This window comes from Sprattus sprattus (assembly GCF_963457725.1).
Source record: "Sprattus sprattus genome assembly, chromosome: 15".
Classification (NCBI taxonomy): Eukaryota; Metazoa; Chordata; class Actinopteri; order Clupeiformes; family Clupeidae; genus Sprattus; species Sprattus sprattus.
This window is the reverse complement of record NC_137913.1, coordinates 5,686,219-5,710,828: the sequence shown is the minus strand read 5'-3', so window position 1 is coordinate 5,710,828 and position 24,610 is coordinate 5,686,219. Positions and strand designations below refer to the sequence as shown.

Below are 24,610 nucleotides of genomic sequence, written 5' to 3'. Positions count from 1 at the left end.
AACAGATACTTTTTTCTGATTGGCTATTGTGTAGCCCATTTCATTTTTTGGATTGGCTGATAAGTGGCACCTCACGTCAGAACTCCAGGGGATACGGGGAGACGTGCTTGATGAGGGCAGCACGGCCAGGTCATGGTTTGCGCGCTGCGGCACATTAAATAGCCTAGTGTTTTTTTTCAGCGTGAGAAATACGATGTGTGGCGGGAGTGCGTGATTAAAGACCGAAATGAGTGACTGTCATGCTCAATGCGTGACACTTGAGAGCCCTGCTTTAGTTTCTATCTTCATTCTTCCAGCCTGAAAGCTAAGCAGTCAACTGCGGTCTCTGCTCAGTGGTGCACACACTCGATTCAGTCACGTCGCATCCAGTAGTCTGTTTTCTCGTCCTAGCCAAGTTAGGCTACTAACTTTGCTCTTCACTGATGTTAAGTTAAACATACGGTTATGCTAAGGCGAATGAAGCTGGCAACATTTGGTCATAGCCTTATTGCATCGTTATTTTTCATTTTTATGCGCTTTTTTCACTTACCACTGTCTTGCTTTTTTCTCTCCTCTTCCTCTTTTTTCTTCTTTCTTTTCTCACTCCCGGATGAATAGCTTCTCTTCATCTTCTTCGAGTTGCCATTAGGCCCACATCGTTTTGATAACCGAAAACAATGTACACGAATGAACGCTCAAAACGAAACCACCGCTTCTGTAGTTTAAAATGTCAGCTCTCTTTCGCCATCTAGTGGCTTGGGGGCCCCAAGCAGCTGCCTGCCTTGCCTTCTGACAAGATGCGCCTCTGCCAGTGGCGGATCCTATCTGAAGCCAGACAGATTTGAAACCTGAACAATACACATGTGAAACAAACGTAATGAACAATTTCACGTCATTACATGTACATTTTGCTTGTGTATATTATATTTTTACAGTGTAAGAGAGAGAGACAGAGTTTTAATCTTGTCTCTATCTTGACTAAGTGTCTCGGTTGACAGTAGGTTTGCATGTACAGAAATGCTGCCAAAGCCAATGGGAAACTCGTCCTTGAGATTGCTGAGTGTCACTATATTCAATACAGCTCCGGCTCCCCCGCCCCTCACACTCATTCAACTTTTATGGAATCATCGTCTCCTGTCCTTGTTTTCTATCATGTGACTTGGGATGTCCACTAGATGGCAAAATTCCTGCTCCAAGCCAAGCTTCACTACAATTTCCTTTGAATTTCTGTTGCGGATATTCAGTTTTTGTATAGAGACAGAAAACTGCTTTCTGATGGTGTATTCAGTTCATAAATGGTGAGAAAGGAATTGTCATATTCTCTACATGTCAGTGGTTGAAAATAACGTTGTCCTTAACTAACTCAAAGGCCTGATCGTTATCTGACAGTGTGGACACATGCGTCCAATTTCCGATTTCAGTCCGATTTAAATTGGATATTGGACACATGTGACTCCCCAGAACTAGATTCATTGTGTCCAACTTGAGTCCGACTGGACTCCGATGTAAACCCCCAGACACACGATTCGATTCCGCTGGTAATTGGACTGGGCGCGCATGTGTCTCTCGTATCTGATTCAAATTGGACAACAACAACTTTTGCACGTGCTTGAGATCGTGCCCACAGACATATACATGCAGGGGCGTAGCACCAGATTCTGGGCCCTATGCACAGTAGGTTCATAGGCCCCCCCCCCCCCCCCCCCCCAAAAAAAGAGTGCCACGCCCCCTCCCCCCTGACGGTGAAACTTTGCAAATTGAAGGTAGTTAGGAAATGGCTTCCCTTCCTTGTCTTTTGCTGTAATTTTATTTGTTTTTATGTTGCTTGCCAGTCTTTGAACAATTGTGTCTCTCTCTTCATTAGTTAATTTCTCTGTCCATAGTGCTGGATCTTCTGGCATACACTCCCTGGTGCTGCTCTGACTACTTTCTGACCTCTCTTCATCCCTTTCACTTTTCTCAGAATCTTCTCTGCTATCACTTCCTTCACTTGTGTCATCCTCTACCACATTTTCTCCATCTTCCTGGACAGAACCCTCTACAAGCATGAAGCATCTGATAGATATTACTGTAACAGGCAATTCCAATGTAGCCTAATTTGTGTGACTGAACATGTTTAAAGGTAGAGTATGGGATGTTTTCCTGGAACACTTTTTATTATATTGCTTAAAATCCCCTTCACACCCTGATTGCAACAAAAAAAAGTCACCTTTGGATGGAACATCCTGTGTTGCTATTTGCTAAACACATTAAGCCTACAGTATAGCTAAAATGATGTACTTTCATTTTAAACTGCTCACCTTGCCTCAAGACCACAGTGTCAGAGGATGAGGGGTCTGCATCACTAGCTGCATCTGAAACTGAGTGCCATGTTTCACAAGTTAACTTTGCTAGCCAACTAATTTGACAGCCTAACCTTATGAACTTATTGAGCCTAGACTAGCCCTACTTAAAAAGGCTATTAGCCTAATTATGTTATGGCCTAACAAATATTAATTTAGCCAAATGTTCTAATTAGTATAGACCTACTATTGCAATGGTGTGGTAGGCTATGCATAAAAATGAAAGAATACCCGCACACTGTTGCTGCAGCTCCCGTGTATTTTATTGGCACAACGTTTCGACCATTGTTGGTCTTCGTCAGGTGTTCGTCAGGTGTCAGCAGCAACAGTGTGGGTATTCTTTCATTTTTACGGATCTCTTTTTACCCTGCACCTGGATTGGATGTGCGTGCAACACACTCTGCAACTGTGGAAGGCTATGCAAACAAACATGTATTTAGAGTTTACCTCAGATTACAGATAGGGCATGTTATTTCTAATTTTGTGTTATGCCGTTTTTAGCAATGACAATCGCGGTGGTATTGATTCGTTTTATTACCACATCATGAGTTAATTTAATGTAGGGTGTTTGCTTTCACATTCGGGCTCACCTTTCTTAGGAAAGAAGTCTGTTAGTAGTTGCTTTCCCTCGTCTCTTTTTCTCTCTCTTGCCTGCCTTTCTTTTCTTTTCTGAAACCCGGATTTAACGTTCTTGGACATCTTCAATGCGCACCGTTGCCTCAGTCGAATTAACGTTAACATTCGTCAAATGCGCCTATAGGTAAAAAGCACACTGAAGGCGGACTAAACCATTTTGTGCGTGAGCCGGGGGGGGTGAGGGTCTCCAGACATTATATGTAGACTAGGACACACAATTCAATCCATCATTCAACCAATTTATTTACCCAAAACATTAAAATGATATTAGTTAGCAAGAAAATTTGGACCTTTAAATGATATTAATATTTAAAGGGAAAATAAAATTCCACACTCCTCAAGGACCCTCCCCCACAGAGGGCCCTGGTAACTCAGTCCCCTTTATCCCCCCCCTACGACGCCACTGTATACATGCATCATATATAATGTATATGATATGATAAACGCTGCTAGACGCTCAGTTCTTGTGCTCCCTCTCATTCACGTTGAAATACTGAAAGCGAAAGTGAAACTTAGAAACTGGAACGCAACTGTTTGGGACAGAACGCGCTAATTCAGTGAACAAATATTTTCTTATTACTTTTCCACCCGTTGTTAGTCATGTAATCCATTCATATCGATGTGAATCAATCAATACTAATACAACTTTAACTGTGGTGTGTTTTTGTTTCATTTCACAACGTATTTACTGTATAATCAACGGTTTTGTTTCATTTCACAACGTATTTAGTGTATAATCAACGGTAGCAGATGTAAACATTCCGCATTTGATTTGAACTGATCTAGTTTTGTCACTTCCATGTGCTTTGAGATAGAGCAGTTAACCCCCCATGGAGACCCCATGGAGAGAATCGGATAGGATCGGAGTGCTGCCATCATGTGCCCGCACTGTATGACAGGAGGGTGTAGGGTGTTTGCACGAACACGCCCACCCAACCAGGAAGTCGTTTCAAAGTTGCAGCGATTTCAGACGAAACGAAACTACGTGAAAACCTGTGAAGCGTTACACAGCACAAACGAAGAATGGCAGAAGCGGCTCAAAGTAACCACGAACTTATAACATGTTCGATTTGTTTGGATCTTCTTAGGGATCCAGTGACTACTAATTGTGGACACACTTACTGTATGGGCTGCATTACGAGCTGCTGGGATCAGGAAGATCAGAAGGGAGTGTACAGTTGCCCCCAGTGCAGAGAGACTTTCACCCCAAGACCTGTTTTAAGCAAAAATCATATGTTTGCTGAGCTGGTGGAACAGATCAAGAAGACCAGAATCCAAGCTGCTGCTCCTGTTCCATTTACTGCTGGACCTGGAGATGTGGAGTGTGACGTCTGCACTGGGACAAAACTCAAAGCTGTGAAGTCCTGTCTGGAATGTCTGGTTTCATACTGTGAAACTCACTACAAAGTTCACAATGACGTAAACCCTGGGCGAAAACACAACGTGGTTGATGCCACAGGCCAGCTACAGGAAAGGATCTGCACCCAACATGAGAAGCCTTTGGAGATATTTTGTCTTACGGACCAAAGTTGTGTTTGTTGGCTCTGTCTGGTGGATGAACACAAAGGCCATGACACTGTGTCAGCCTCTGCAGGGAGGAGAGAGAAACAGGTAAGGACAGGAGTTCTCTTGGTGATAGATTGGACTTTTGGGGTAGTACATGTCCATTGGGTTTCCAACTGGAAGACAGACTATAGACTCATCCTCTTTAGATTATTATAGCGTGAGGTAGAGAGAGAATACCAACGTCATAAAAACATAATAGATTGAACTTGTGTGGTAGGATTTGGCTATTGGGTTTCCAACTCGAATGAAAGACAGGCTATAGATTCATCCTCTTTATGTTAAGAGTGAGGCAGAGAGAGAATAACAATGTCACAATAACACACCTGTCTAATGAAGTTGTAAAACCAGATGGTTAACTTCAGACTGTCAGCATACTCATACAGAAAGGAAAACACATAGCCTAATTAAAGATAATAGATAAACATAAAAAGCCTAAATTCTCATTGAACGTGTGATGTTTGTGGACATTTTGTAATACTTCTCTTATTTGACAGAAATGTATATAAATATACACATCATGGTTCCTGCCTACAATATTGCTGCCAGTCCTCTCAGATGAGCCTCAGTGTTTTTCCTGGTTCTCTTTTTGCTCCACTAAGACCAGACACATTTTGTGTTATTCTAAAGCCTTGTAATGAAACAGCCTCTCACCAATAGACTATTCAGCAACACTGCAGATCACCTCTCAGTCAGTGTCAGTAGCTTAAACAGCTTGTTCTTTCAGGAATGCTATCAGACAATAATCATATTATGATGCCAAAATAACTGTTTGTTGTGGATGTGATGTATTCCTAGACACACTTGGGGGAGTCCCAGAAAAAAATCAAGCAGAGAACCAAGGAGAGAGAGAAGGAGCTGCAGGAGCTGAGGAAGGCTGTGGAGACTCTCAAGGTGAGTACTGACCAGAGGAGAGGAGGTCAACAGCTGGCTGCTGGAGGAGCCATTTCAGGCTCAATCAGGGCTCTCCTCCAGACAGGAGTCTGTAATGCTGAGCAACTTTCCAGCTCCTCTGAGCCACACTGTGGGTGGGTACCAGGCTGTGTGGAGGAGCTGAGTGAGTGGGCTGCTTTAGATGGACCCCTCCTCTTTGTGCGTCTCCTAACAGAGCTCCGCAAAGACAGCAGTGGAGGACAGTGAGAGGATCTTTGCTGAGATGATCCGCTCCATTGAGAGAAGGTGCTCTGAGGTGAAAGAGCTGATCAGAGCTCAGGAGAAGGCTGAGGTGAGTCGGGCTGAAGGACTCCTGAGGCGACTGGAGCAGGAGATTGCTGAGCTGAAGAGGAGAGATGCTGAGCTGGAGCAGCTTTCACACACAGAGGATCACATCCATTTCCTCAAGGTAACTGTTGATGATGGATTATTAGTGCACAGAATGTTTAAGGGCACTGATTTATGTTGAAGATATTCCTAGGTGGAAATTTGAATTCAATTTAGATATTGTTGAATTTCCTTCAAGGATCTGTAAATTTCCAGACTAGTTTTCTTCTTATTGTAACACAGTCCAAAGTATTTGAACATCTACCTTACCCTGTGCAGTGACGGTGTCTCTAAAGAATGTTTTTTTTGTAAATTTTTAATGAAATTCTGACTGTACATTTAAACTTACATCTTACTTGTACCGGGATGCTTTATTTTGAGAATGTAGCTATTCTCTCTTTGTCATGTTTTCCTCCTCTCTCTCTTTCTCTGTTTTTCTTTATTTAGACTGTATTTAAACGTGCAACTTACTTATACTTGGATGCTATTCTCTCTCACTGTCTCTCTTTCTCTCTCTCTGTCATCTTTTTCTCCTCTCTCTCTTTCTTTCTATCTCTGTGTTTTATTTTTATTTAGATTTTTCAGTCAGTCAGTGAGGCACCTGAGTCTAAAGACTTATCCTGCATCTTTGTGAACCAAGGCCTCTCTTTTGAGGCTGTGAAGAAATCTGTCTCCTCAATAAAGACGCAGCTGGAAGATTTCTGCAAGGAGGAAGTCATGAAGATATCTGCATCAGGTTAATCACATTACTCGCATACGTTTACATGTAATGACTTACTATACTTTCCCTCTGGATTGTTCTAATAATCTAAATGTGATTGTGAACTTCAGGAACCTGTATATCTCAATGTCACATATTTGTAACATATCCTTTGTATGTCAGTGAAGCTGAGATACTCTACAGGTGTCTCCATGTTTACTTGTCTAAAGAGGGTCTTTAAGGTTGAAGAAGCCTAGAGACTCATAATGTCCCTCAACAAGAGAACACAAATGTACTGCCATCATAAAACAGACGGTTGATACATTGTTGACATTAACACCAGTCAGTGTTGTTTCTAATATGATTCTTTCCCTCTCAATAGTGACTGAAGTCCAGGCTATTTTGCCTCCTGAACCTACAACCAGAGAGGATTTCCTACGATGTGAGTTTGACACAAACACATGTCAAGTTTCAGTAGCAATCACATGGTCCTACATGTTTAAGCAGTTCAACATTTCATTATGGCTGTTATAGTTCATGGGTAGAAGAAACAGTGTCTTTTTCCATTTTCCTAAAATGGCGTTCTAAATGGAAGTGTGGGAGGAGGTGCAGTTCTCCTCATCAACACACAAACACACACACACACACACACACACACACACACACACACACACACACACACACACACACACACATACACACTTCATTTAAACTCAGTTTTCCTCATCAGCACACACTTCATTTCAACTCAGTTCTCTTCATCAGTGCACACACACACACTTCATTTAAACTTAGTTCTTCTCATCAGCACACACACACACACACACACACACGGACACACACACTTAATTTTAACTCAGTTCTCCTCATCCGCTTGCTTTGGCGCTCACTCTCAAACCACCCCCCCTTACACCACCTGTCTCCCCTTACACCACCTGTCTCTCCTTACACCACCTGTCTCCCCTCATACCACCTGTCTCCCCTTACACCACCTGTATCCCCTTACACCACCTGTCTCCCCTCACACCACCTCCCCATACACCACCTGTCTCCCCTTACACCACCTGTCTCCCCTCACACCACTCCCCTTACACCACCTGTCTCCCCTTACACCACCTGTCTCTCCTTACACCACCTGTCTCCCCTTACACCACCTGTCTCCTCTTACACCACCTGTCTCCCCTTACACCACCTGTCTCCTCTTACACCACCTGTCTCCCCTTACACCACCTGTCTCCCCTTACACCACCTCTCTCCCCTTGGTATAGAATGGGGGGTGCAGGCACGGATTCTACATGACTCCTGTCAGCATAGTTGACTCCTGCACAATCCCTGCAAGGCGTTTTAGGTCTTGGCCAAAGACCAGACCAGACACACTCTTCTGCGTGCATCTCTTAGGCACATTTGGAACATGAAGTCATGAACAGCCAAAAACTAGGACAATAAATTGGCATTGATATCCAGCTGATATAAAATATGCACTTGTCCTTTGTATGTGGGATCTGAAAAGCTATCAGATCAACGAGTCACAAACACAGACACATACAGACACATATACACACACACACACACACTCACACAAATGTAGACAAACATCCATGAAAACATGTACAGAATCTCACACAACACAAATGCATGACAGTTTGGTTGGGGTGAGTAGGTGTAGGCTGAGGGATTCTACAAGTAGATCAGGTGGAGAGACTACAGCAGCATCCCACAGCAAAGATAGTCAAGACTAGGAGAGGAAGAAAAAGAGACATTGTATTTTTCTGTATTTCTCTCTCTCTCTCTCTCTCCCTTCTCTGTCTCTCACACACACCCATACAACCAATCACACCTACGGGCTTTAACATACAAAGACACTGGAACATTTTCACACCCTAACCCTTCAGACAAACACACACACACACACACACACACACACTCAGATATAACTAATATTGAAACATTCCCTCACAGAATAAATCACAGAAATAAATCTCATCCTACACACACACAATGATTCATATACCCCCCCCCCCCCCCCACGCACACACACACACACACACACACACACACACACATACACACACACCTAACACATATAAATACCTAAGTTTGTCCTGTCTTCTCCTCCATCAGACTCCTGTCACTTCACACTGGATCCAAACACAGCACACAGAAACCTCCATCTGTCTGAGGGGAACAGGAGGGTGGAGAGGAGAGATGAGCTCCAGTCATATCCTGATCATCCAGAGAGATTTGAAAGGCGGGATCAGGTGCTGTGTAGAGAGGGTGTGTCTGGACGCTGCTACTGGGAGGTTGAGTGGAGTGGGGATGTTTATATATCAGTCTCATATAAAAGCATCAGCAGGAGAGGAAATGGTAATCAGTGTGGGATTGGACGTAATGATCAGTCCTGGTGTCTGAACCTCTACGGCAGAGGCTCCATTTTCTGGCACAATTTGAAACAGACTAAACTCCCTCTAGTGGCCAGCTCCAGAATAGGAGTGTATGTGGATCACAGGGCAGGAACTCTGGCCTTCTACAGCATCTCTGACCCAATGACCCTCCTGCACAGAGTCCAGACCACATTCACTCACACACTCTACCCTGGGTTTAGGTTTTATGGTACTGGATCATCATTGAAGCTGCTGTGACTGACATATCTAGATGCTGTTAGCACATACATCCCACACATCACTCACACGTAAGGATTTAGCAGATGGGCCTGAGAGTCTTTGATCTTGGGGACAACAACAGACTGAAGCCATTCCCACATCTCTGGACCCCAGCTATTACAATATCTGTACCTCTAGACCTCTGCTGTAACACATGCAGTATCACCACAGCAGAAATAAGACATTGTGTGTGAAAGGTTTTAACGAGCTCTGTGTTGCATAACCTCACTCTCCCAAGTGTTTAGTCCCTCTGTTATTGCATACATGTTCTGATATCTGGTTTTACGTGACAAATGTGTTTCTTTATTAATACCGTTATAATGAGAGCAATATGCTTTAAATTGTATCTGGTCCAAAATAGTAAATAAAAAGTTATACATGTATTCTTGGTGTGTGTGTTTGTATATGTGTGTCTGTGGGGGGGTGGGGCAGTAAGTATATTAAATTAACATTGAAGTTCAACTAATTCAGCACTGAGTCAGCCCTTATCTCTCTCTCACACACACACACACTTTCTCTCTTCTCCCCCCCCCCCCCCCCTCTCTCTCTCTTACACACACACTCTTTCTCTCCCTGGGTATTTCTACACCATTCCTCTCACCTTCATCTCTCTTATCTCTATTGTGCACATTCCCCACGCAATGCCAAGAGGACGCTTCTTTACCAAGATCTGAAACAGAAGTCTGCTCACACTACTTGTAATTGTGTCTGCAGTAACAAAATGGACACATTCTAAAGGGAACCACATCCTTGCTGCTGTGCAGTTTCTCTTGATCTGCTAAGGGATCCAGTGACTATGATGACGCCATGCGGTTGCAGTTACTGCAATGGTGAGGTGCAATGAGGGCTACCCCGTGTGTGAGACAGACAGCGAATCATACACACACACATACAGAAGCATATTACAGCACGTCATACACACACCACACACACACAAACACACACACACACACACAGAAGCATATTACAGCACGTCATACACAGACACACACACAAACACAGAAGCATATTACCCTCACACACAGAAGCATATCACAGCACATAATACACACAATGCACACACAGCGCATATTACAGCACCTCATACACACCATCAATGGCAAATTTGACAGACTTTTAAATACTTCTTACGACAAATTGATACATGCAATTAATTTTGATTAATTAATATCAAACTATGTGATTAATTCAACAGTTCCGGAGTCTAGATGGCGACCTTCTTGTTGCAAGTGTTGTAGCGAAAATACAACTGTTTCAAATAACTTAGAAATAATATTCAATCAGAGTCAGGAGTCCGGAGTCCGATAAACTGAAGTTTTATTCAATCCTGCAGACAGATCATTCCAAATATGAGAGTGGGCGTCCTCGGTTACGCTCTGAATCTAAGACCCAATGCATTGTCTTTTATACTCATAATTCGTCAGTTTATGCATCATGGTCATCACCTTATCTAAAAATGACCCAATCAGAATATTCCCTTATACTTACACACATTTTATCCTCTTTATTAGCCACTCAGAATATTCTCGCTCACCTGTTGCGAGGGAACTTTTGCTTTGGGGAGAAAAGATCCTCCTGCCAATTTTCTTGGTTATCACATGATAAAAGGCTATGTCTGGCCTTGAAAGGCCCCATCATTTGTGTGCATTTGTATGGTTGTGTGCGTATGCGTGTATGTGTGTGATTGTGTATCCATGTGTGTAGGTGTGTGTGAATCTGTGTGTGTGTGTATGTGTATGTGTAATTGAGTGTTTGTTTGAATGTGTGTATGTGTATATGTGTGTGTGCGTGTAATTGTGTATGTGTGTATGTGTGTATATAGAAGTGTACATATGCCTGTGTGTGTATGTGTAAGTGTATCTCTGTATGTGTGTGTATGTATAAGTGTGTGTGAGTGTGGGTGTAAATGGGTGACCCCCTCCTGACTGCTTTGTAACTTTCCACTGCCCTGCACCTGCACTCTGGTTTTCATGCTTGACCTTACATGATACCCATCCCCGCGCACGGGCCTAATGACAATTGTAGCTGCAATTCTGCTCTATGACCACCACGGCACTGTTTGACAATGATAATTTTCAACACAAGCAAAGCTTTACTACAATTTCCTTTACATTTCTGTTGCGGATATTCAATATTTGTAAAGAGACAGTAAACTGCTTCCTAGTGGTTCCTTCGACTCATAAATAGTGGGAAATGCATGACAGTATTCTCTACAGGTCAGTGTTTGCAAAGAACTTTTAATTTAAAGTCCTTGCCGATGTCAATGACGATGTTTGGACGAACACGCCCACCCAACCAGGAAGTCGTTTCAAGATTTCAGCCGAAACGAAACTACGTGAAAACCTGTGAAGCGTTACGCAGCTCAAACGAAGAATGGCAGAGGCGGCTCCAACTAACCACGAGCTTTTTACATGTTCCATTTGTTTGGATCTTCTTAGGGATCCAGTGACTACTAATTGTGGACACAGTTACTGTATGGGCTGCATCACGAGCTGCTGGGATCAGGAAGATCAGAAGGGAGTCTACAGCTGCCCCCAGTGCAGACAGACGTTCACCCCAAGACCCGTTTTAAGCAAAAATCATATTTTTGCTGAGCTGGTGGAACAGATCAAGATGACCAGAATCCAAGCTGTTGCTCCTGTTGCATGTACTGGACCTGGAGATGAGGAGTGTGACGTCTGCACTGGGAGAAAACTCAAAGCGGTGAAGTCCTGTCTGGAATGTCTGGTTTCATACTGTGAAACTCACTACAAAGTTCACAATGACATACACCCTGGGCGAAAACACAAGGTGGTTGATGCCACAGGCCAGCTACAAGAGATGATCTGCACCCAACATGAGAAGCCTCTCGAGATATTTTGTCGTACGGACCAAAGTTGTGTTTGTTTGCGCTGTCTAGTGGATGAACACAAAGGCCATGACACTGTGTCAGCCTCTGCAGGGAGGAGAGAAAAACAGGTAAGGATCGATTGGATTTGTGGGGTAGTACATGGCTATTGGGTTTCCAACTGGAAGACAGACTATAGGTCAATGATAGAGTGAGGCAGAGAGAAACAACAGTGACATAAAAACACCTCTGTCTAATGAAGTTGTAAAAGCAGATGGTTAACTTCAGACTGTCAGCATTCTCATACAGCAATCAAAACACTAAATTACATTTAAGAGCTATAACATTTTAAAAGCTGAAATCAGAAAGAAAATATCATGTTATATATGAACTGTATCTAGATAATAGATAAACATAAAAATCCTAAATTACCATGTAACGTGTTTGTAGACATTATGTAATACTTCTCTTATTTACAGTTATTTATATGAAGATGGCTACAGTTATTTCTGCCTACAATATTACTGCCCAGTCCTCTCAGATGAGCCCAGTGATTGGGGGGCTGAAATGGTATTTTGTAGGGTCCTGGGTGGTTGGCACTATGACTGAATGACATTACATGGTTATCAACACAAAATACGTTTTGTCATTGTGGAGCAAACAGTGACCCATACATGCAGTACATCTTTATGTATTTGTATTTACAGTTTCTCTTTTGGAGTTGATAGAAATGTCCAACACACCCTTACTGCAACTATACCCTCACTGAGTGACCTGTCACAAATAAATAAAGATGTACTGCATGTATGGGTCACTGTTTGCTCCACAATGACAAAACTTTTTTTGTGTTTTTCTCAAGCCTTGTAATGAAACAGCTTCTCACCAATAGGCTATTCAGCAACACTACAGATCACCTCTCAGTCAGCGTCTGTAGTTTCAACAGCTTGTTCTTTCAGGAATGCTATCACACAATAATACTATTACGATGCCAAAATAACTGTTAGTTGTGGATGTGATGTATTCCTTCAACATAGACACACTTGGGGGAGACCCAGAATCAAATCCAGCAGAGAATCCAGGAGAGAGAGAAGGAGCTGAAGGAACTGAGGAAGGCTGTGGAGACTCTCAAGGTGAGTACTGACCAGAGGAGAGGAGTACAACAGCTAGCTGCTGGAGGAGCCATTTCAGGCTCAATCAGGGCTCTCCTCCAGTCAGCCAGACAGGAGTCTGTAATGCTGAGACACTTTCCAGCTCCTCTGAGCCACACTGTGGGTACCAGGCTGTGTGGAGGAGCTGAGGGCGTGGGCTGCTTTAGATGGACCCCTGCTCTTTGTGTGTCTCCTAACAGAGCTCTGCACAGACAAGAGTGGAGGACAGTGAGAGGATCTTTACTGAGATGATCCGCTCCATTGAGAGAAGGCGCTCTGAGGTGAAAGAGCTGATCAGAGCTCAGGAGAAGGATGAGGTGAGTCAGGCTGAAGGACTCCTGAAGCGACTGGAGCAGGAGATTGCTGAGCTGAAGAGGAGAGATGCTGAGCTGGAGCAGCTTTCACACACAGAGGATCACATCCATTTCCTCAAGGTAACTGTTGATGATGGATTGTTAGTGCACAGAATATTTGAGGGCACAGATTTATGTTGAATATATTCCTAGGTGGAAATGTATATTCCTAAATTGAAAATTCAATTTAGATATTGTTGAATATTCTTCAAGGATCTCTACATATCCAGATTGATCCTTTTGCTTCTGATCATAATAAAGTCTATAGAACTTTGAACTGATACCTTAACCCATCCAGTGTCTGTAAAGGATGTTTTGTATTTATCACCCAAAACATTTTAAAAGACAATTGTATTCTTCAGAAATGTACTCAAAATCATTATGGCAATTATTAGGACAGGTTAGGTAAAAAAAGTAGACAGGGAGGGCTTGAGTGATGTCACTTCCTGTGGTTAATTGGTAAAAGCACATTTGCCCTGCACATCTGCCCACAGTTTCTTTGGAGGCACTCTAAGTGTACAGGTACCTGCCTTTCGGCCTCTTTGGTCAGGCCACATGTAGGTCAAGGCAAACCAGTTACATTTGAGCTTCCATTTATGTTGGACTATTTTGGAATTCAATCAACAATCAATTAAGGAATTAACACATGGGCTTACCCCGCTAGCAGTTAGCCAGCTTGAGAGAGCTGCCTGGCAGGGAGTGCTCACACACATGCACACACATAAACACACACACGCACACACACACCTACATTCTCAAACAAACACACACACACACACACACACTCATCCGCACAAGGTAAGATCCCACTATCATGAATTTACATCATGTAGGGATAGTGTGTAGTACGTAGGTGAGGCTTTGCTTTAGTTTGCATTGTGAGGAGGGACACCGCTAACATCAGACTAACCCCTAGACAACGCATTTTAGCTGCAAAGACTGTCCTTGATAACACAATCATTTGGAAGCCACATCCAGATGCTGCACACACACATCAAAGGATGATACCCAGGTTAGGCTTAGGCTGCACCCAGATACTCATAATGTTACATTTAGTTCACATCTCAAACATTACAGGATAATATCTAACTTAAGAGTCTCATGTGCACTGAAATAGTTTAAGATTTTAGTTATAATTCCTGATCAACTGTATATAAACTTAGAACTTACTACTTTTTTTTTGAGAATGTAGCTATTCTCTCTCATTATCATCTCTCTCTCTTTCTCTATCTCTGTGTTTCTTTATTTAGACTTTCCAGTCAGTCAGTGAGACACTTGAATCTAAAGACTTATCCTGCATCTCTGTGAACCAAGCCCTCTCTTTTGAGGCTGTGAAGAAATCTGTCTACGAACTAAAGACGCAACTGGAGAATTTCTGCAAGGAGGAAGTCATGAAGATATCTGCGTCAAGTAAATCACATTACTCACATATGTTTACATGTAATGACTAACTGTACTTCCCCTCTGGATTGTACTAATAAGCTAAATGTGATGGTGAACTTCAGGATCCTGTATTTCTCAATATCACATATTTGTAACATATCCTTCGTATGTCAGTGAAGCTGAGATACTCTACAGGTGACTCCATGTTTACTTGTCTTTAGAGGTTCTTTAAGATTGTAGAAGCTGGAGACTCATAGTGTCCCTCAACAAGAGAACACAAATGTACTGCCATCATAAAAACAGAAGCTTGATGCAATGTTGACATTAACACCGGTCAGTCTTGTTTTTAATATTGTTCTTTCTCTCTCAATAGTGTCTAAAGTCCAGGCCATTTTGTGTCTTGAACCTACAACCAGAGAGGATTTCCTACAATGTGAGTCTGACACGAACACATTTTATACAGTTTTCTTTATTCCAAATCACAAGTCAAGTTTCAGTAGCAATCACATGGTCCTACATGTTTAAGCAGTTCAAACATTTCATTATGGCTGTTATAGGTCATGGGTAGAGGAGACAGTGTCTTTTCCAGTGTCTTTTTTCCATTTTCCTAAAATGCTGATCTAAATGTCGATTGGGAGGAGATGTAACAAATTTGCCACACCCCTCCCACATCAATCACTCACACTTCATTTAAATGCAGTTCTTCTCATCAGAAGAACAGTCCCTGCAAGGTGTTTTAGGTCTTGGCCAAAGACCAGGACAGACACACTCTTCTGCGTGCATCTCTTAGGCACATTTGGAACATGAAGTCATGTACTGCCAAAAATTAGGACAATAAACTGGCCTTTATATCCAGCTGATACAAAATATGCACTTGCACATACGAATACACTGGAACACTTTCACACTCCTATATACGAAGGACTCATCTCACGCAAAAGGAATCAAATGAAACAAACCCAAATACTTACACACACTCAACATCAATCATTCAGACAAAGGACTCCCTTCAGGAAAAACACAGACACTGTCTTTCTCTCTCACTCTCACACTCACACTCACACTCACACTCACACAAACAGTAGCCCCTTATACATGCGTCAATGTAAAGCTGTTACATCGCGTCTACCACGATAGAAACTCGCGAACGTGTTACAATTGCCTCATGTATAAGGGGTCTAGATGTAAACCGTTAGTTTTTCCGCCGATCGTCTGAAGCTTTCGAGAGAGGTGGTTTACCACGTTCGTTTGGCTTAGAAAAGGGCGTGTCAAATCAGGCCGATGTGTCATGGGGGAGGCCGTGCGTGACTGGGGGTAGACGGTGACAGGAGGCTAGAAAGTTCACTCCATCATCTCTTTGAAATTCCTTATTCCATGAGTGGTATAGGCTACAATGTGACTGGCTATTTTAAAATATAACTAAAAGCCTAACGAAACAAAATAACCCAGGAAGTTTCATCTTCGAGACATTAAGGCTTCTTCCAATACTGACAGCTGACTCATAGCTTGCAGGTTTGCGGGAGACGCGACATTTGAGGGATGTCACTTAATTTAAACCTTTTTTGATTCCGTTAGTGTGTGTGTGTGTGTGTGTGTGTGTGCAGGGGCGGAGTGGCCATCGGGAGGACCGGGATTTTTCCCGGTCGGCCGGTCGGCCAATAATCTATCGAGAACCAGCCTGCAGACCGGCCTTCGCAGCCGTCGTGTCAAATTCATGTGCGGCCCATCGAGATTACATGTACGTCAAATCATGGTCCCGTGAACATCTCTAAATTCTCTGAGAGTTGTGTAGCTTAGCAGTCCAACCACTATTTATATCACTATTTGTCTCTGTACATCACACCTATGGTGTGTGTCAAACTCACTCCCATTAATCCAACCTTATGATTTTTGTTTAGCCTCCTATATTGATGTAATTGTTTTTTATTCAGACGCTCCATTACTTTCATGACCACAAATATAAATTGGCCAGCGATTTAATTCGTTTTTTTTGTTGAATGTAGAATGGTCGGAGCAAATTGCCTCATGGGAAATGCGTTGTGCCTTTATCAAGTGAACCTAGGGAGATAAATTAGCGGCTATCAGGGAGAGAGAGAGAAGGTGAAGCGGACCTAATGGAGGGACATAAGAGAAAGGAGAAAGGAGGGGGCAAAAAGGCCAGACTGAAAAAGAGGCGGATGCTGGAGGAAAGTGCATCAAAATGTACAAGAATTACGGATTTATTCAACCAGCCGTCAACTAAATGCGAGTGAGTTGACAGGACACATTGTTGCGAATTAGCATACCATTTGAGCCAATACGGGACGCGATTTGTTCCGTATTTCCATAAATGTACATATACAAATACACTGTCACTGTCACTGTCATGTCTGTCACCCACACATCATCACTAAATCTAACAATAATGATCAAAAGCCGCCCGTTTGTTTGTGTAGTTGATATGGGAGGTGGAGGGGATGCGGGTTGGGCCAGTTTTGGGCACGTTGTGGGCCGGTGGTGGGCCGGTGCAGTCAGAATTGTCCCGGTGGATTTTTGTGTCCCACTCCGCCCCTGTGTGTGTGTGTGTGTGTGTGTGTGTGTGTGTGTGTGTGTGTGTGTGTGTGTGATAGAGACAGACAGGACTCAGTAAAACATCGGAAAACACCGTGTCTCGTAAGCCTTAAACTATCAATCACCACCACAACGAAATATGCCATTACAGTCGCGACAAACTTCTTGGCATTGTGGTGCGCCCAAAACGCAAGCTATAAACGTAGCCATCCTAATGTAACCAAAATATACCTCTGCTGATATGCCTAACCTTCGTTCTATTTAGAATTTGTCTTAGCACTATGCAGGAATAAAATAGCATCTACAGTGTCAGGATTCAGGCGAGAGCGCCGGCTTCTATAACGCGCCCTGCTGCACTGAAGGAGCGCTCACTCGCAGCACCTGTTGCTGGAACGCATATAATTCGTTTTGCAAGGTGCTGTAGTCGTGGGAACGACTGGCCTGGTTTCTCCCAAAAGGAAAGTAGATTTTCCTCTGCTGATCCCGCGTCTATATGGAAGTTTGTAGAGAGATTGCCGGGGAGTAAAATGCTCCCTTTCCTTTATGTCTGCTGCTGGCTAGTAATACAGACAGCCGGAAAGGTTAATACACGGAATGAAATAGCTACACATTACACACGCTATGTTTTAATAAAAGCCACGTTACTCACATACTGGTTAACACTGTTTGTTACAGCACATAAATGTTTGTCGCTACATCCAAACTGCGTCACCGTTGTCCATCCCTGTGCTCCAGCCGCACCATTGTGCTTGCAATGTGAATCATTTAATTTAAATATGCTTATTGGCATTTGTTGCACCTTAATCATTTTCTACAAACATGATATGCTATGTATGGTGTAGTAGACTGAGGGCCTGATTTACTAACAGGATTGCGCCCATTTTCTGGCGTAAAATAGCGGTCGTAACGAAAAACGGTATTTACTAAGCTGGCGCAGCGCATATTAACGCTTTGAGGGTGTGTACCTGCAAACAGGTGGGATGGTTCGGAAACGTGGGTGGTAACGTAGGCGTGTAGCGCTATTTAATGGGAGGAGTGCGCCTAATGATGAACTGCGTGGTATTTACTAAACTGCCCGGCGAGCGCACATCTCTGATTTGCAGGCTAATTCTCCGCCTCATAAAAGCACGTCTTAACCAAGCGCATTTCCACTGAGTCTGAAAACGTTGATATGGCAGCAGCAAGGCAAAGACATAGACAGAGACAGCGAACAGAAATATTTGTTTCAACTCGTATAATTCATATATTCATATATATGAAATTAAACTTTCCGAACGTAATTGGAGAAATTGATCGCACCCACATGCAAACAGTCCCACCTTCAATCCGCGAACACGTTTACCGAAACAGAAAGCACACATATTCAATGAATGTCCAGGTCATATGTGATGCCAACATGACCATTACTTACGTGGAAGTGGTCTGTCCATGACAGTTTTATCTTTCGGAATAGTGCCATTTATCCATGATTGAGCAACGGTGATTTTGGAGAGGCCTGTCTACTTGGTAAATGTATTTGTTTCAGTGGGGATATATTGTAGTGAACCCATGTCCCTTGTAGAACGTATTAATCTCGCCATGTACACATATATATTGTTATAATAGACAGTTTATGCATTAATGCCACCAATAGCATATTATTTATAATCGTGTTCTTTTAAACATCTCGCTGTAGATGATGGCGGGCAAAACAACAATATAACCCATTGAATCAGGTTCAGTGATTGAGCGAACGTGAACCAATATATCTATCTCGCTATCTATTCGCTATCTATTCGCTGAACCTTAGTTTTTTCTTCCTCGAATCTCCATGGTGGCAGTAACTTGCTGGCAAGTTCTCCAGTCTTTTAACGGTGCACTAAATAATGATTGCCCAGCGCGTATCTGGCTTGATAAATATCACGGAAAATGCGGGGAATCACCGTGCGTTAATGTGCGCCTGGCAAAGATGCGTTCGCAAATCAATCTTAGTAAATCAGGCTCTTTAAAGGGCGGAGTAAGCACAGTTTGCCCAGCGCAGATCTGGCTTGATAAATACCAAGTAAAATGCGCAAAAACACCGTGCGTTAATTTGCGAACGCAGATTAAGAAGCGCTCGCATATTAGTAAATCAGGCCCTGAGACTCTATTCACTACTGCACAAAAACTAGACACGTTTGAAAAACTAGACGTTTGCAACGAAGTAGGTTAAACAACTTTCGCCAATATCTCCGTAAGGGAGATGGGTTATGTGCTCAAATTTCCTGGGATCAAAGAAGACGTTAGTATTCATGTGCAAACTAAAAATCACGTCTCAGGATTGCTGCGCATGCAAGTTATTTCGGGTGTCTCAACTGTAACTAATACCACTGTCATATAATTATGAGTCCAGTAAAAGACGGAGCAAACACAGTTTTCTACCGTTGTTGAAACACATCCACGCGTAGACTCGTTTTCTTTCCATCCGAGAGTGGTTATTCAAAGAAAATATTAAGAACTATATGCTGATAGAAAGAAGGGAACTTTAAGCCACTACACTGCCTGTGCCCGATGCGGATCCACGTTGATGTTGTTAGTAAACAAACCAGGTGGGAGCACATCTCCGAGAGCCGTTTCCCTTGAAAATCTTCACACCTACACGCGAATACGATAAGATAAACTGATCTGATCTCAGTGGCACATGTATAAGGCCCTACACTTTTGAATACAGACATTCACACATGTACACCTGCACAAACATGTACAGGATCACACACACAGAAAACAAATCTCACTTATATGTGAAGCATTCTCCTCACAGAAGAAATCACAGAAATAAATCTCATTCCCCACGCAAAGAATCATATAAAATAACAACAACAACACACACACACACACACACACACACACACACACAAACATACATGAATGTATATACCTAACACATATAAATATCTAAGTTTGTCCTGTCTTCTCCTCCATCAGACTCCTGTCACTTCACACTGGATCCAAACACAGTAAACAAAGGCCTCCATCTGTCTGAGGGGAACAGGAGGGTGGAATGTAGATATGAGGATGATGGGGTCCAGTCATATCCTGATCATCCAGAGAGATTTGGTAATTGGCAGGTGCTGTGCAGAGAGGGTATGTCTGGACGCTGCTACTGGGAAGTTGAGACGGTTGGGTGGGGGGTTGCTATATCCGTCTCATATAAAAGCATCAGCAGGGGGGGAAGGGTTGATGAGTCTGTGTTTGGTTATAATGATCAGTCCTGGAGTCTGCAGCTCTGCCATTATGGCTCATTTTTCTATCACAATAAACAAAACACTGAACTCCCTCGAGTGTGCTGCTCCAGAATAGGAGTGTATGTGGATCACAGGGCAGGAACTCTGGCCTTCTACAGCATCTCTGACACAATGACCCTCCTGCACAGAGTCCAGACCATATTCACTCACACACTCTATCCTGGGTTTGGGTTTGGATATGATATTGCTCCCGATTGGTCATCAGTGAAGCTGTTATGACTGAGATGTACAGATGCTGAATCCACACTACATTCACACAGCCTCTCTACCCTGGGTTTAGGGTTCGACATTAGATCACCAGTGAAGCTGTTGTGACTCTGGTGGTGGAGGCAGGTGTACCGCACTGATGTAGTGGTGGTCTGGGAAGAAAACAAGGCTCAGCAGATGACATCTGAGCCATTTAATTAATTCAGCGCTCCTGGCGTCATTTGGTAAAGTCAGAAGTTCAGCAGCTAAGACCTGTTTTAGAGGAAAAAAACACATTTTGCAGTTATCATCATGCATTACTGGTAGGATCTAAACCTAAATATAAAGGATGCTTATATGCTGGTAAAATACAAATAAAAGTAACATTTATAACTAGGTATGAGAACATTGACTTATTGACTATGGCGTATCCTTATTAACTATGAATACCGGTCCCTTCAGGCTGAAATTATGTATTTATTACCCATGATGAATAACATCAGAAAGAATTTGATCGTTAAATTACCTTTTTTGTATTAGCTTGCAATTACCCTGATTACAGTTTTTTTTCCGATAGCTCACACACTATGACTGGGCCTGTTAACTAAACACCCCAAAACCATGATGCCTTCTACCAGAACAGACTCATTTCCCAAAACTACAAAACACTATCCGCCTGTTTTCACCCATGATTCAGAATTATTGAACTTTTTGAACACAAATCCCTTCATATATCACTGTCTGCCCCATGTGTTCATTCAGTAAGCACTGGCATTCAATTTCATTAACTCACGTCATCATGGCTGAAACCCAACCCACCAACACACCAATCAGATCTCAGGATAGGTAGATTATTGGGCCATGGGCCAATCAGAACCTCAGGATAGGTAGATTAATGGGCCATGGGCCAATCAGAGCCTCAGGATGGGTAGATTACTGGGCCATGGGCCAATCAGAACCTCAGGATAGGTAGATTAATGGGCCATGGGCCAATCAGAGCCTCAGGATGGGTAGATTACTGGGCCATGGGCCAATCAGAACCTCAGGATAGGTAGATTAATGGGCCAATCAGAACCTCAGGATAGGTAGACTAATGGGCCAATCAGAACCTCAGGATAGGTAGACTAATGAGCCAATCAGAACCTCAGGATAGGTAGATTAAAGCCATGGGTCACTTCACTTGTGTTGGAACAATGGATCCACAAGGATCACAAAGTACAACGTTTAATTTTTCATTGGTTAAGGTTGTTAAATACATGTATTGTATTCAATGTTCTTTACATATCAGTTGCATATTTTTTATAGGTTTCAATTTATTTTACTACGGTACATTGAGAAATTAAAACTTTTGAAGATGTCTGCATGTGTTGTGTCTTCATATTGTGTTCATCACTTTCATTTATATTGTGTTCTGGGGGAAAACCATAGGCGCCATCACTCATCGCTTTTTTGAATTTATTTACAACCCTAAATTTGGAATAAAAACAGAATGAAGTAATTTGTTAAATTACTTTGGTTTAGATTACCTTCAGTGAAGCTGCTTTGGATGACATATCTAGGTACTGTTAGCACATACATCTCACACATGAAATAATGTATCACTCACACGTAAGGATCATACCACTGCAATGAAACTGCTCTTACTAAAAGAATCAGCGACCTCAAAATAAACTTGGATGCAAATAAAGTCTCAACCCTTGTCCTCTAAGCGCAGAGTTTGATACAATTGACCATGGCATCTTAATCAATCGTCTTGAAAAGTTAGTTGGGCTTTCTGACTCCTCGTTAAACTTGTTCAGAACATACATCAAAGGGAGAAAGTTTTACGTCAGGCTTGGAGATCATGTATCTAGGAAACATGACATCTGATGTGGGATTGCACAAGAGAGCTGCATTGGTCCATTATTATTCTCACTATGTACATAGAGAACACAATGTACATATGTTTCCGTAGTTATAAGGATGACCCGCACCTGTACATTTCTGCTGAACCAAATGATGCTGCAGCAATGAACTCCATTACTACCTGTCTTTTGGCGATAAATAAGTGGATAAGCAATCATTTCTTAAAGTTAAATGTGGACAAAACTGAGATCCTACTAGTCGGCCCACAAACAAAAAGAGAAATGCTGTTTAATAATCTGGGGAAATTAACTCCCTGGATTAAATCTGAGGTTACAAATCTTGGGGCCTGATTTACTAATATGCGAGCGCTTCTTAATCTGCGTTCGCAAATTAACGCACGGTGTTTTTGCGCATTTTACTTGGTATTTATCAAGCCAGATCTGCGCTGGGCAAACTCCTTTAAAGAGCCTGATTTACTAAGATTGATTTGCGAACGCATCTTTGCCAGGCGCACATTAACGCACGGTGAATCCCCGCATTTTCCGTGATATTTATCAAGCCAGATAGGCGCTGGGCAATCATTATTTAGCGCACCGTTAAAAGACTGGAGAACTTGCCAACAAGTTACTGCCACCATGGAGATTCGAGGAAGAAAAAACTAAGTTTCAGCGAATAGCGAATAGATAGCGAGATAGATATATTGGTTCACGTTCGCTCAATCACTGAACCTGATTCAATGGGTTATATTGTTGTTTTGCCCGCCATCATCTACAGCGAGATGTTTAAAAGAACACGATTATAAATAATATGCTATTGGTGGCATTAATGCATAAACTGTCTATTATAACAATATATATGTGTACATGGCGAGATTAATACGTTCTACAAGGGACATGGGTTCACTACAATATATCCCCACTGAAACAAATACATTTACCAAGTAGACAGGCCTCTCCAAAATCACCGTTGCTCAATCATGGATAAATGGCACTATTCCGAAAGATAAAACTGTCATGGACAGACCACTTCCACGTAAGTAATGGTCATGTTGGCATCACATATGACCTGGACATTCATTGAATATGTGTGCTTTCTGTTTCGGTAAACGTGTTCGCGGATTGAAGGTGGGACTGTTTGCATGTGGGTGCGATCAATTTCTCCAATTACGTTCGGAAAGTTTAATTTCATATATATGAATATATGAATTATACGAGTTGAAACAAATATTTCTGTTCGCTGTCTCTGTCTATGTCTTTGCCTTGCTGCTGCCATATCAACGTTTTCAGACTCAGCGGAAATGCGCTTGGTTAAGACGTGCTTTTATGAGGCGGAGAATTAGCCTGCAAATCAGAGATGTGCGCTCGCCGGGCAGTTTAGTAAATACCACGCAGTTCATCATTAGGCGCACTCCTCCCATTAAATAGCGCTACACGCCTACGTTACCACCCACGTTTCCGAACCATCCCACCTGTTTGCAGGTACACACCCTCAAAGCGTTAATATGCGCTGCGCCAGCTTAGTAAATACCGTTTTTCGTTACGACCGCTATTTTACGCCAGAAAATGGGCGCAATCCTGTTAGTAAATCAGGCCCTTGGTGTCCCACAAATCCCACATTAACAAGGAGAAGATAAAATCGTTTTTCCACCTTAGAAACATAGCTTAAGATCTACCATTTAAAAATCAAAAAGATGCTGAAAAACTGATCTATGCTTTTATTTCAGCCTGGCTCGATTACTGTAATTCAATTCTTTCTGGCCTCCAGGGTAAAACAACTGAGAGACTTCAGCTCATTTAAAGCTCTGCAGCTCGGCTTTTAACCAGAACCATGAGGAGAGAACATGTTAGGCCACTCTTAGCTGCTCTGCACTGGCTTTCGGTAACATTTAGAATTGATTTTAAGGTCCTTATACAAA

The 24,610-nt window shown here is 42.5% G+C and overlaps 1 protein-coding gene across 1 annotated transcript; it reads left to right on the top strand.

Moving 5' to 3' along the window:
* Nucleotides 1-3,980: 3,980 nt before the first annotated feature.
* Nucleotides 3,981-20,883, top strand: LOC308375772 (uncharacterized protein; the record flags this gene model as incomplete). The annotated part of the gene is made up of 12 exons (XM_080851950.1): nucleotides 3,981-4,568; nucleotides 5,319-5,414; nucleotides 5,629-5,862; nucleotides 6,357-6,516; nucleotides 6,863-6,922; nucleotides 8,602-9,115; nucleotides 11,492-12,098; nucleotides 13,002-13,097; nucleotides 13,316-13,549; nucleotides 14,719-14,878; nucleotides 15,225-15,284; nucleotides 20,345-20,883. The coding sequence occupies 12 exons, from the start codon at nucleotides 3,981-3,983 to the stop codon at nucleotides 20,881-20,883; spliced, it is 3,348 nt and encodes a 1,115-aa protein (XP_080708076.1).
* Between the last annotated feature and the right edge of the window lie 3,727 nt (nucleotides 20,884-24,610).